The following is a 13774-nucleotide window of genomic DNA, read 5'->3' on the forward strand; positions in this document are numbered from 1 at the left end:
AATCCGATATACGGAGGTGCCAGGCGGCAAGCCTTTTAGCAAATCAGTTTTAGCCAAAGCTGCCAACTTTTCCAGAACATCTGGGAGACTTCTGTAGAGTTGGCAAATCTCCTGAGTGCCAGACAAGCCTCGGAAAAAAACAAGTGCTCTCCAAGGGTCTACATTTTAAAAAAGTTCAGCTCCTTTTTGTGCAATTTTCCTGATTTTAAATGTATAGCCAAGGTTACTTTACCCACTATATACCCTGAAAGTGAAGTTTCTACCTCGTATTTTGTTCTTGATGAGCCAGTACTTACTTATATGGTTCAGTAAAGACATTTTAAAGTTTTGGAAATCACAATAGATCCCACTTAGATTAAGAATAGGATCCTACTAAAAACCAGAACTAAATTATTGTGTGACCTGAAAATGTATGCTAAAACCAAGATGTGGCAGAAGCAATGCTTGAAATATCAAAAAAAACATAGGCTAACTCTAGAAGTTCTTGACCTCTCACCATGACCAAAATGAGTTTCATCACATACAACAGTGGAGAAGAATACAACACAAAAGACGACATTATGGCATATACTTGGGATGAAGTCATTCAACATGCTGTACCTGCAGTCGTTTCTTCACCAGAAACCCAAAACGTTTCCTGAACAATGTCTTTGAGGAGCTTCCGTTGCATCTTTTTCTTCTCCCGTAAGACATTTTTGAAGTTATTGATGCATTTATTCAGGTAGATGGTTTCTACGCATACTTGATCAAGTCTTAGAGGTTTGCCTTCCTTCACTCCCTCCAACATTTCACTGTTTTGCAGTGCCTGGTCAGCAGAAACTAATACCTGAGGGCCATTAAGGTCAACGTCAGGAGACAGGATCAGTGAGGGAATAGATGATTCATGAGGTAGAGAAGGGACTCTGTTGAGGACAAAATAGGCATCTTCTTTTAGATTGGAGCTGGAGCTGTAGCTATTACTCATGCTCGAATGTGTGGGAATGCTGTCATTGAAATGGCCACTTTCAAGACTATTTAGTCTTTGTAGAGTGTCATAATCAGGAACTGGAAACCCAGGAGGCTTATTTTCCATAAAATCATCTGGACTTTCAAGTTTATTAAAGACAACTTTCAAAGCTGACCGGAAATGGTTAAGCGCTTTCCCTAATTTATTTGCATAAAACTTGATGTCAACTATATCTATGTTTTCATTGGGCTGATCGAGGAAATCTCTTAAGACATGACCACTCTTATCTGGACCATCTAAGTCAATATGGACTACTTCTTTAAGAGTTTCTCCAACAGTACCTGCAGAACACTTGTCCATCGTGTCATCAAAGCTCAAAGAGGTAAAACTGCCAGACGGATCTTTAATAATCACGTTAATTTTTTCTGTGCTACGAAACTGTACTCGGGAGTCACATGAAACCAGCTCTCTTTCTCCTTTAAACATCCCATCGTGGTCATCTACAATTGAGCAGCATCTATGTATTGCTATCTCTGCCTCTTCCGCCTCTGTAGATGCACTCAAACGGTTAGATCGAGTAAGTAGTTTTGAGCATCGACAGGCGGTGTTCTCACCGGTGGAAGGCAGGTTGGTGAAATGAAGATTTTTCTGAGATTCTTGGGAGTCAAGGCGAATGCAAAGATGACTTACGCTTTTCTCCAGACATTGCTCACAGTTCTCCTTTCCATCACCTCTGACCGCCTCCCCATCAGATATGCTGCATTTTTTGGCCAAAGTGCATTTCTGTGCATAAAGGAATTCTTCTCCACCACATGGAGCCTCTGTGCTTTTGTTTTTATATCTTATTCTAAACGACTCAGTTTTACGTTCAACCGCGGTCTCCTCTGTCCTCACCACTTCTTTATCTAGGCTCAGGGAGCTCCAGCGATTTTCTCGTAAGCCCTGCTGAAGAACTGACAAAGAATTTGCTCTTATTCTACTTTGTAAACTGTGCTCTTCAAATGGAACAATTTTTACTCCAACGCTTTGGAAGTTTTCCGATTTTTTAAGTATAATGTCCTTGTGATCGGGATGAGAAAGTTTTACTACAGTTGGTCTTGGCCCTAACAAAGCACTGGATCCAGAGTCAAGCCTGTAGGCCTCTTTTATATATTCTCGACTTTGGATGCCGTTAAAGCAATGGTGATCACATAAGAAACAGTGAACCCTCTCCAAAGTGTTCTCGTCTTCATGCTCAGAGATCCCATAAAAATATAACACAGTGTCATTACTTAGAGGATCTCTACTTGTCTCTCCACTTGGTGAAATCATTGGGCTTTTCGGGGAAGATGCTATTTGCAAACCCTCAATCTCATTTAGAACAGAGTCCACACAGGTGGACACCTCTTCCACAGACCCCTTGATTAAACTCAAGTGTTGACGGAGCTCTGCTATCTCCGCCTGAATGCGACTAATGCCTTGAAGTTCTTTTAAGATGTAGTCCACCACATCACCAGACCGGTCACTAGTGAGAGAAGTTCCTCCAGAACAGCATTCAGAAGGACTGTTTTGGCAGAGAAGCTGATTATTTTCGGTTATCTCCTTCCAACTCATGGTAATACTAATGGTGGAAAGATCCTGCTGGTCAGAAATGTGTCCATTGCTTTGACTTGGAGACATCACATCTGAACTCTGATCATCAGAAGAACTTTGCTCTGCCGTGTCCTGACTGTTGTGTTCCTTCGAGTTGAGAGAAAATTGTACACTTGGGTGCCAACTGGAATCAATTTCCTTGGCACAACAATTACTTGGCATCTTGGTGTCTCCAGTGACTTCCATGAGGTTGCAAGTGGCTTGGCCATCCATGTTTGATTTCCGTTTTATCCCGCACCCAAACAAGTCGGTATCAATCTCCTCAGGAGAAGTTTGGCCGTCGTGGTTTGTTGAGAGCTTTTCTACGGGCCCCTTGAGCAACCTCTTCATTTTCTCTCTCAGACACAGAGCAAATTTTTGTCTTTTGGATGACTTAATCAAAAAGATTTTCAGAGGAAATTTTTTGTGCTGGAGAGCTGAATAATTTTCTCTCTTTTTCAACTTGCTTCTGGCAAACATCATCGACTGTAGAGCCTGTCCCTTCTCATAGCGTTATGCATCAATACAAAGGTTATGGTACATAGAGCCTCTTCGGTACAATGTGTGGAAAAAGAGTCTTCATGATGGAACTAATACATGGGTGAAAAAAAATAGCATGAGAACCATTACCATTTACCGAAAACAAGAGGAGGCACCTGTAATAAACATGGTTCTATTTCATTTTGGATTATCCGGAAAATATTTTCTCCCACATCGGTGGTGGACATGTCATGGAACATTCTATTCTATATTGGCTGGTATCTGAAGGCATTTCTTTGTGCCCCTGCAGACTTAAACTATCCTGTCTCCATTTAGGTGAAGACTTAAGATCCTATTGCTATGGAAACGCAGAAATCCATACTCTTATAACAGAACGGGAGCGATTCGAGCCCCAGTCTCTGCATCACACTTGACCTGTTGCTGAATTTGTGTCTGTCTGCAGATTGCTTTACAGGAATAACATAGAACAAGAGCGATGTGCCAACATCTTATAATCAGAGTCACTAGAGAAAGAACACAGAAAACAAAAGGCAAGTACACAGCCCAATACATTATATCACATGAACAGTAACCCTAAACTTATTCCCATCTTCCACGTCCACCTTACTGAGGCGAATTTCTACATCTGGCTGTTCCCAGATAACCTTTTTTCTCAGTGGTTTAGCTAATTTCTGGTCCAAGAAATTTGTTCTCTATGTATTGGCTTCTTGGAGAGCTTGTGCTTATACACAGAAGCCAACTTGAACAAGCAGAGCTGCAGCAAAAGGGTGGAAAGCACTAAGGCTAACATAGGGGGTCATCTACACTGTCCATTCCTGCGGTCACCTACCGATCGGCCACATTCAAGTTGATCGGCAGTATTTCGTTGGCTAGTTCAGAAAGGCTGGTCGGTATTCTAGGCAAACAGATGATAGGAACATTCTGTGCCCAAAATATACCATGTTATCGGCAGCACATCACTCTCACATGGGACAATGAGATGCTGATATCGAAGATTTTTAAGTTTACTGAAAAGGGGAACCTGTTAGCTAATACATGCTTGATGAACCACGAGCATCAGGATTCAAGAGTCTGGCTGCATTATATGTACGCTTCATTTTGAAACACTGTGGTGTTTGAGAGAAACCATGTGAAAAGTTGGCCGGGGATCAAGCTGATCCAGTGACTCGTCTAAGGCATGTTCTAGGTGGCTTCTCCCCCCTCTGCTCCCCTAGACTGACAGGTCTCTCCATAAGAGTTTAAGAAAAAAGTGAAGGTCTAAAGGAGCAGAAGTTAGTTAGTGACCAGTCAACTGGATTTGTCAACCCCAGCCAGCTCTACAAAGCATATTTTCTCTAAAATTTGGCTTCGACAATGCAGACTGTCTACAATTCATGCTGCCCAAGGTTTGGACAACGTGAATAAGCCATCAGGTTTCCCTTTAAAAAGAATTGCACCTGATGAACCAGCGTTTTTCTTGCTCATCAGGTGCTTGTCAACCAGTTTAGAGTGATCAATAATCGTACAATCACTCATTTTCCGACTAACTGTGTGACGTACGTCTCTCCATTGTGAAGCCGGAAATATACCTGCCCTATATGTGAGAGTGAAGGGCTCCCCAAGATTGTAGCTCATACACAGGAGCCTCAAAGTCTGAGATTTAAAATTGCTTGACAGCAGGGAGCCTGGTTATTTTTAAGAACTCTTCCTTAGTCTTGATTGGATTTCGCCACCTGGCCATTTGACTCCCAGATCTTGGTGACTTCTTCTTGCTGCAGGGCAGGGGGTGTGTAAATGAAAGAGGACAACTGACTGACACACATGTATGAATGTCATATTCCTTATCAAATTTCTCAGACTATTCCTCACAATCAGCTAGTCCCTGAATACCCTTGACAGAAGGGAGCCTGGATATACTCAAGAACTCTTCCTTAGTCTTTATTGGATTTTGCCATTTGGCTCCCAGGTCTTGGTGACTACTTCTTGCTGCAGGGCAGGGGGTGTAAATAAAAGATGACAGCTAACGGACACACATATGAATGTCATATTCCTCATCATATTTCTCAGACTATTCCTCACAATCAGCCAGTCCCTGAATACCCTTGACATCAGGAATCCTGGATGTACTTAAGAACTCTTCCTTAGTCTTGATTGGATTTTGCCACCTGGCCATTTGGCTCCCAGATCTTTGTGACTTCTCCCTGCAGGGCAGGGAGTGTGTAAATGAAAGGGGACAGCTGACACACATATGAATATCATATTCCTCATCATATTCCTCACAGCCAGTCTAAAGTCTCTGTTAAGTCAAGAAGTGGATTAAAGACTACCTTAGACTCCAACAGACCATGCAACTAAGCTGGAGTCACATATCATAGGTGTGCCATAATGAAGTAGAGCTGCAGTGTAAAGTATGGAAAGTAAAGGAGCAATAACACGAGCCTCTAATGGGAAAAAACATGAATTAAAGGCTACCTTAGATTGCAAAAGACATAACTGTAATAAATCAATAGACATTTCTAAAAGGAAAAAACACAGATGGACTTAATTTTCTTTTAACCAGTCTGGGCCCTTTTAAAAAATAATTTTAATCTCCCGCACAACCCCTTTATGTGAACACACTAATTTCTTAGCTAAAGAACACAAAATTTGGATTTTAGGTATTTGCCCAAATGTGATTTTGGAAGACGGAGATGAGATATCCTAGATGTGACATATGATACAGAGAGTTGTCCAATAATAAAGTAATTATAACAAATCTCGTCAAAATTAGGTAATACAAATAATAAAAGAAGAAATAGTTATACTCCTGCCAATATCTGCGGCAGCACACGGCACACCAGCGCCCAGATCCTGCCTGCTGCCGGCAGACCGCTCACTAAGTCTATGTAGTAAAATATTTACAGTCTCTGGAGCAGGATATTAATGCTGGCACATTGCTGTTGCTGGTGTTGTGCCAGGCGACTGAAGTTTTTTTTTAATCAATTAGTCAAAACAAAATCCTGCTGCGACTTATCATCCACAAAGAATATATGCCGGACTTTTTCTTTTTCTGCATATGTGTGTAGATGGACAACAGCAATGACGAGGATAAGGAACATGGATGGGGACCGAATTTGCATCTACCACGGTCAGGCCAACGAGAGGCTTTGTACGTATATTGCACTGCTCTTATTTCTGTAAACTTTCACATTTTTTTTTAATTGCTCCCGAGGATCTAAAACTTTGCTTCCGTTTTGTGAACACAGCTCCCATGCAAACCTATGTTTCCATGGCTAAAAACTACAAACAAACCCTGTGAACTCTGATCCAGCAGTGATGCGTTAAGACTCCCATTCACAGTAAAAAAGAATTTTTTGGATCAACAACGTCCCGGGAATATTAGAGTTATACAAATATCGCCAAATATTCCCAATATACACAATTATTTATTCAATAAAAAGTTCCACACCACAGTGTAAGTAAACAAGTGATCACAAGATCATGTACATATAAAATATATTCCAGATGACAATGAAATATAAACAAGCAGACAAGATTCACAAGAAACTTCGAGCAAAGGACTTAACTTAGGCTGAAAAAATGGCAATATTCAACATCCAAACTTTGGAGTCTAACAGTCCATAAGGTCCAGGCACATATATGCTGTAGCTCTTTCAGAAGTCTTTTTTAATAAAGGTGAATCGTCCACTTAGGTGTCATATAATTATCCCTTCTTAGTTCCTCCGCCTCGACGCGTTTCCCCACACGGATAGTGCGGTTCATCAGGAGGCTATGAGTTTAAATACATTTAATCAGTATCAAAATATCCAAGGATACACAGTTTTTAAAAAACATTATCACAGTAGTATCGAACAAATAGAAATCCAACAATATAGTTAGGTACTTGCCTAAAATGAAGGTTAGGTGTACAGGTCCATGGCACCAGATAGACAGGATCAGCAATGGTACAGACAATGCTGTGTAGATGACCACCACTGTCCAAGTGATCGCCATGGAGCTGTACAACCTATAGGTATATATATACCCCTAACATAATTCAGAACACCTGCGGGCACAACAGGGCGGAAGCTACCGGATGTCCGGTGTACGCCCCCTGCATGACACGTGCTTAATGCACGTGCCATATGGGGGCCAAAGAGGATCAAAAACAGTTGCCGTCCAGCGATACTAGGATCCGAACACACATGCCCAGTATCGCCAGCTCATTGTACCCGCGTCAGGACGGAGGCCTGCTCGGGTCAAATAGCATGGACGGGAAAAAACGGATACTTCTACGCATGCGCATGGCCTCCATAGATACGAAAAAGGCGTCCCAGGAGAGCCGTGTCACATGCTCCAATGAGAAGATCCTCCATACAGAGGCCTCTACGCATGCGCACGACCTCCATAGAAACAATAGAAGCGTCCCAGGGGAGCCGCAGCTTCCATAGATACAAAGAAAGGCGTCCCAGGAGAGCCGCGTCACATGATCCAATGAGAAGATCCTCCGTACAAAGGCCTCTGCGCATGCGCACGGCCTCCATAGAAACGATAGAGGCGTCCCAGGAGAGCTGCGTCATGTGAACCAATAAGAAGATCCTCCGTGCACTTGCGCAGTATCATAAAAATAAGACTTAGATATTCTTCACCACCACCATTGAGAATAGATCAAAGGGCGGTATTAAGATTATTTTGATGAACACCACATTAATCAGAGCTACCGCCCCAGGCCCTAAGGCGTAAGGAAAAACAATATAGGTATTAAATATGATTACATTAGACATAAATTACACTGGCCGATCATGATATACAGATACACATACGGCCAAGTATGATTACATTTTACAATAATAGCATGAATTACATCAATAATAACATGAATTACATCAATATATATACGGCTAATACCATGTATATAGATATATTTTATATATTCCTAAGACAAGTACTTACATAGATAATTATGATAATAACCAATAATATAGAAACCCCTTATATTAATAAGTGGGCAAACTTCCAGAGTAAAGTTTAGTGAGACCCTTAAACAGTATATTCCCTGTCCTTGCTATGTGGGGAGGAAGCAATTGAATATAAGCTGTTCGTTGAGCCCCCCTGGTGAGAGGGAGCCCAGCTTAAAAATCCATGATGACTCCTTCTGTAGAAGGAGCCTGTCAAAGTCTCCACCTCTAGGGTTAGGTTTTACTAGCTCCAACACAGAAAAACGAATATGAGTTAAATCACCCCTATGTGTCACGTTCATGTGGCGGGAGATTGGTGTATCTCGTTTATTCCGAATATCGGACAAATGCTCCCCCACTCTCCTCCGGAGTTCTCTCAGGGTCTTGCCCACGTAGTCCATTGGACACGTGCAGCATGCCCTATAGATAACTCCGGAGGTCCTGCAATTACTAAAATCGCGCTTTTTGGATCTGGTAATAGTAAAAGACGGGAGAGGTAGGATTCAGACACTCACGCATCGTAAGCCTACGGCAACGAATTCATTATTAAAATGGGACAGTCATCATCCTCTTGCCCTTAGAAAAGGTATTCCAAAGGGGCAATTCTTGCGTATACGCAGGAATTGTTCCAGAGAAGACGATTTCAAAAAACAGGCTGCTGATCTTTTTGGCCGTTTTTTGGAGCGTGGTTACCCCAGGCGTATTTTGCAGCAGTCTTATGCTTATGCCCAGAGTACCAACCGACATTCGCTTATGACCCCGAGGATACGTGAAGACAATTCTAACATCACACGTATAATCGGTACCTTTGACACTCAATCAGATAGAGTGTTTTCGGTCATAAAAAAATATTGGGGGATTTTAAGGGCTGACCCTGACCTATCCAAACATATTTCAAAACTGCCAAGTATTACATATAGGCGAGGGCGGTCTTTGGGTGACATGCTGACTCACAGCATGTACCAGGCTCCTAGACCAGAAGGAACTTGGCTGGACAGGAAAATTGTTGGCATGTTCCGTTGTGGTAATTGTAAATATTGTGGATCAATGGAACAATGTAAAGGAATAAAGAGTTCGGCTAATGGTAAAACCTTCTATTTGCGCGATTTTAGTAATTGCAGGACCTCCGGAGTTATCTATAGGGCATGCTGCACGTGTCCAATGGACTACGTGGGCAAGACCCTGAGAGAACTCCGGAGGAGAGTGGGGGAGCATTTGTCCGATATTCGGAATAAACGAGATACACCAATCTCCCGCCACATGAACGTGACACATAGGGGTGATTTAACTCATATTCGTTTTTCTGTGTTGGAGCTAGTAAAACCTAACCCTAGAGGTGGAGACTTTGACAGGCTCCTTCTACAGAAGGAGTCATCATGGATTTTTAAGCTGGGCTCCCTCTCACCAGGGGGGCTCAACGAACAGCTTATATTCAATTGCTTCCTCCCCACATAGCAAGGACAGGGAATATACTGTTTAAGGGTCTCACTAAACTTTACTCTGGAAGTTTGCCCACTTATTAATATAAGGGGTTTCTATATTATTGGTTATTATCATAATTATCTATGTAAGTACTTGTCTTAGGAATATATAAAATATATCTATATACATGGTATTAGCCGTATATATATTGATGTAATTCATGTTATTATTGATGTAATTCATGCTATTATTGTAAAATGTAATCATACTTGGCCGTATGTGTATCTGTATATCATGATCGGCCAGTGTAATTTATGTCTAATGTAATCATATTTAATACCTATATTGTTTTTCCTTACGCCTTAGGGCCTGGGGCGGTAGCTCTGATTAATGTGGTGTTCATCAAAATAATCTTAATACCGCCCTTTGATCTATTCTCAATGGTGGTGGTGAAGAATATCTAAGTCTTATTTTTATGATACTGCGCAAGTGCACGGAGGATCTTCTTATTGGTTCACATGACGCAGCTCTCCTGGGACGCCTCTATCGTTTCTATGGAGGCCGTGCGCATGCGCAGAGGCCTTTGTACGGAGGATCTTCTCATTGGATCATGTGACGCGGCTCTCCTGGGACGCCTTTCTTTGTATCTATGGAAGCTGCGGCTCCCCTGGGACGCTTCTATTGTTTCTATGGAGGTCGTGCGCATGCGTAGAGGCCTCTGTATGGAGGATCTTCTCATTGGAGCATGTGACACGGCTCTCCTGGGACGCCTTTTTCGTATCTATGGAGGCCATGCGCATGCGTAGAAGTATCCGTTTTTTCCCGTCCATGCTATTTGACCCGAGCAGGCCTCCGTCCTGACGCGGGTACAATGAGCTGGCGATACTGGGCATGTGTGTTCGGATCCTAGTATCGCTGGACGGCAACTGTTTTTGATCCTCTTTGGCCCCCATATGGCACGTGCATTAAGCACGTGTCATGCAGGGGGCGTACACCGGACATCCGGTAGCTTCCGCCCTGTTGTGCCCGCAGGTGTTCTGAATTATGTTAGGGGTATATATATACCTATAGGTTGTACAGCTCCATGGCGATCACTTGGACAGTGGTGGTCATCTACACAGCATTGTCTGTACCATTGCTGATCCTGTCTATCTGGTGCCATGGACCTGTACACCTAACCTTCATTTTAGGCAAGTACCTAACTATATTGTTGGATTTCTATTTGTTCGATACTACTGTGATAATGTTTTTTAAAAACTGTGTATCCTTGGATATTTTGATACTGATTAAATGTATTTAAACTCATAGCCTCCTGATGAACCGCACTATCCGTGTGGGGAAACGCGTCGAGGCGGAGGAACTAAGAAGGGATAATTATATGACACCTAAGTGGACGATTCACCTTTATTAAAAAAGACTTCTGAAAGAGCTACAGCATATATGTGCCTGGACCTTATGGACTGTTAGACTCCAAAGTTTGGATGTTGAATATTGCCATTTTTTCAGCCTAAGTTAAGTCCTTTGCTCGAAGTTTCTTGTGAATCTTGTCTGCTTGTTTATATTTCATTGTCATCTGGAATATATTTTATATGTACATGATCTTGTGATCACTTGTTTACTTACACTGTGGTGTGGAACTTTTTATTGAATAAATAATTGTGTATATTGGGAATATTTGGCGATATTTGTCCCATTCACAGTAGTTGAAAGTTGGCCGCATCTGTTGACTTTACCCTCCCGATTTTCCAGTCTCGTTTTTTTTCTTGCAAAATTCTTATCCTAAGTCATTAAAAGGGTCGATATTGACAATTGGCATTCCTGACATCTTCCTCTCTGAAGAGGTGATTTACACATTTAAATTCCCAGGGGAGCATCCACCTTGTGATGGTGGAATATGGTGGGTTGTGTGTGGTTTTGCGTGGGTTCGTATTTTGGGTGGTGCTCTGTCCATTCTGTGTACATTGTCCTTTTAAGTTAGGTTAATCACCCCATGCCAGGCTTTTGTTCCTAAGTCTGGGGGAGGGGGCCTGGGATCCACCTAAACTCTGTTTACCTGGGAGATTGGTCAGTCTGTTTGAAAACATCAAGAGAGAAGGAAGAAGATTGATCCTCTGGGCTGAAGCTGCGGCTTCTCAGAGAGACCAGGACATTTATCACGGCTTTCTGGACTATACTTGTGTTTCTGGACTGTTTTACCCATTGTGTAGTGGATTATTGTATGGACCGTTTGATTTGCTGGAATAAATGTTTCTTTGGAATGTTCCTCCATCTCTTGCTCTGTTGATTGTGTAATATCTGGAAGGACCCAGTGACACTCCTTAAACTGGCATATCACTCCAACAAGAAGAAACCTCTAAAGTCAGGTGCTTCTTATACAGCCAAATCAGATCTCCTGCTTTGCTCTGATGAGGGGCACATACCATGAAACACATGTCTGCAAATAGGATAAGAATCCAAACCAGGAACTCTAAGTCCTGAGGAAATGCTTGTTAAAGGAAACCTCTCACCAACAGTGAGCCCTTATACACCGTATTCTGGAGTGATATATATATATATTACATACACACAAAAAAACACCTTTATAACACTCACCTAGGGGGCAATCCAGTACGATCGGCGTCACTGTTCTTGGTCTTCCGCCTCCTCTATCCTGTGCAGTCGCCGTCCTTCTGCCCAGCCCGGTGTGGATGACACATCCTACGTTATCCACACAGGCCGGCATTGCCGGCACATGCATACTTTAATCTGCCCTGCTGAGGTCAGACCAAAATACTGTGATGCGCAGATGCAAGTAAAGGTCAAAGACCGCCGGGCAATGTTCACTACAATACTACGGTATGATCTGCCCTGAGCAGAGCAGCGAGAAGTGCACCGATGCAGGAGCACAATGGAGGTCTCTCCGTGAAGAATACAAAACGAATCATGCACACGGGGCTGGGAAGGAGGACTGTGACTGCACAGGTTACAGGAGGTGCAGGACCAAGCCCAGCGACACCGGACTGGACCGCCCCCTAGAGTAGTATAATACAGGTGTTTTTTTACATTCTAAAGAGCGGCCTGGGCTCCTATATATAGTACTAGAAGGTGGCCCGATTCTACGCATCGGGTATTCTAGAATCTACGTATTGTGTAGTTAATGTATGTTTTTTGTATATATATATATATATATATATATATATATATATATATATATATATATATATATATATATATATATATATATATATATATATATATATATATATATATATATGTTGTGTGTAGATGCCGAGTGTTTGTGTTGGGCGCTGTAAATGTTCTGGGTGTTGTCTGGGTGTGGGGGGGGTGAGAGCGGTGTTTGTGTGTTGCGTTGTGTGTGTGTTGCATTGTTTGTGGAGCGCTGTGTGTCTGTAGCGTTGTGTGTGTGTGGTGCTGTGTGTGTTGCACGGTTTGTGTGGGTATGGCTGTGGGGTGCGTGTGTGTGTTTTGGGGGGAGGTATGTTTTGTGCAATGTGTGTGTGTTGTGCGGCATGTGCGTATATTTATGTATGCCGCGGTGTTTGTGTGTTGGGTGTTGTGTGTGCGGCGTTGTCTGTGTGTGTGTGTGTGTGGGTGTCTGTGTAGGGCGGTGTTTGTGGTTCTCAGTGTGTGTGTGGTGTGTTGTGCGGTGCGTGTGTGGCGGTGTGTGTGTTTTGGGGGGAGGTGTGCACCCCCCATCGTGCTCCATCCCCCATGCTGCGCACCCCCCATCGTGCTCCATCCCCCATGTTGCGCACCCCCCATCATGTTCCATCCCCCATGCTGCGCACCCCCCATCGTGCTCCATCCCCCATGCTGTGCACCCCCTATGGTGCTCTATCCCCCATGCTGCACCCCCCATCGTGCTCCATCCCCCATGCTGTGCACCCCCCATCGTGCTCCATCCCCCATGCTGTGCACCCCCCATCATGTTTCATCCCCCCATTCTGGGCACCCCCCATCGTGGTCCAACCCCCATGCTGCACCCCCCATCGTGCTCCATCCCCCATGCTGCACACCCCCCATCGTGTTTTATCCCCCCATTCTGGGCACCCCCATCGTGGTCCACCCCCCATACTGCACTCCCCATCGTGGTCCACCCCCCATGCTGCACCCCCCATCGTGCTACATCCTCCATGCTGCGAACCCCTCAGAGAGGAGTATAATAGGAGGAGAAGTCCTGGGGAAAGAGGAGTATAATGGGAGGAGTAGTCCTGGGGGGTGGTGTACAGGTGCCCAACGTGTGCGGGGGGCGTGGCCGAGCGGGCATAGTGTGAGGGGGCGTGACCTAGCGGGCATCGCGTGCGGGGGCGTGGCCTAGCGGGCATCGCGTGCGGGGGCGTGGCCTAGTGGGCATCACGTGCGGGGGCGTGGCCTGGCC

At 43.7% G+C, this 13774-nt stretch overlaps 1 protein-coding gene across 5 annotated transcripts in view; it reads right to left on the minus strand.

The window, feature by feature from the left end:
* UNC13B (unc-13 homolog B) overlaps positions 1-13774 on the minus strand; it is a 436326-nt gene that overhangs the window by 178319 nt on the left and 244233 nt on the right. For 2 of the 5 annotated variants that reach the window (XM_075327025.1, XM_075327058.1), the window contains exon 2: positions 601-3147. The exons of the other annotated variants lie outside the window; for them this stretch is intronic. In XM_075327025.1, the coding sequence (XP_075183140.1) occupies positions 601-3040 (2440 nt within the window). In that variant the 5' untranslated portion in view covers positions 3041-3147. The remainder of the gene's footprint in view (positions 1-600; positions 3148-13774) is intronic. 5 annotated transcript variants of the gene reach the window in all.

Source organism: Anomaloglossus baeobatrachus, chromosome 1 (genome assembly GCF_048569485.1).
Source record: "Anomaloglossus baeobatrachus isolate aAnoBae1 chromosome 1, aAnoBae1.hap1, whole genome shotgun sequence".
Lineage (NCBI taxonomy): Eukaryota > Metazoa > Chordata > Amphibia > Anura > Aromobatidae > Anomaloglossus > Anomaloglossus baeobatrachus.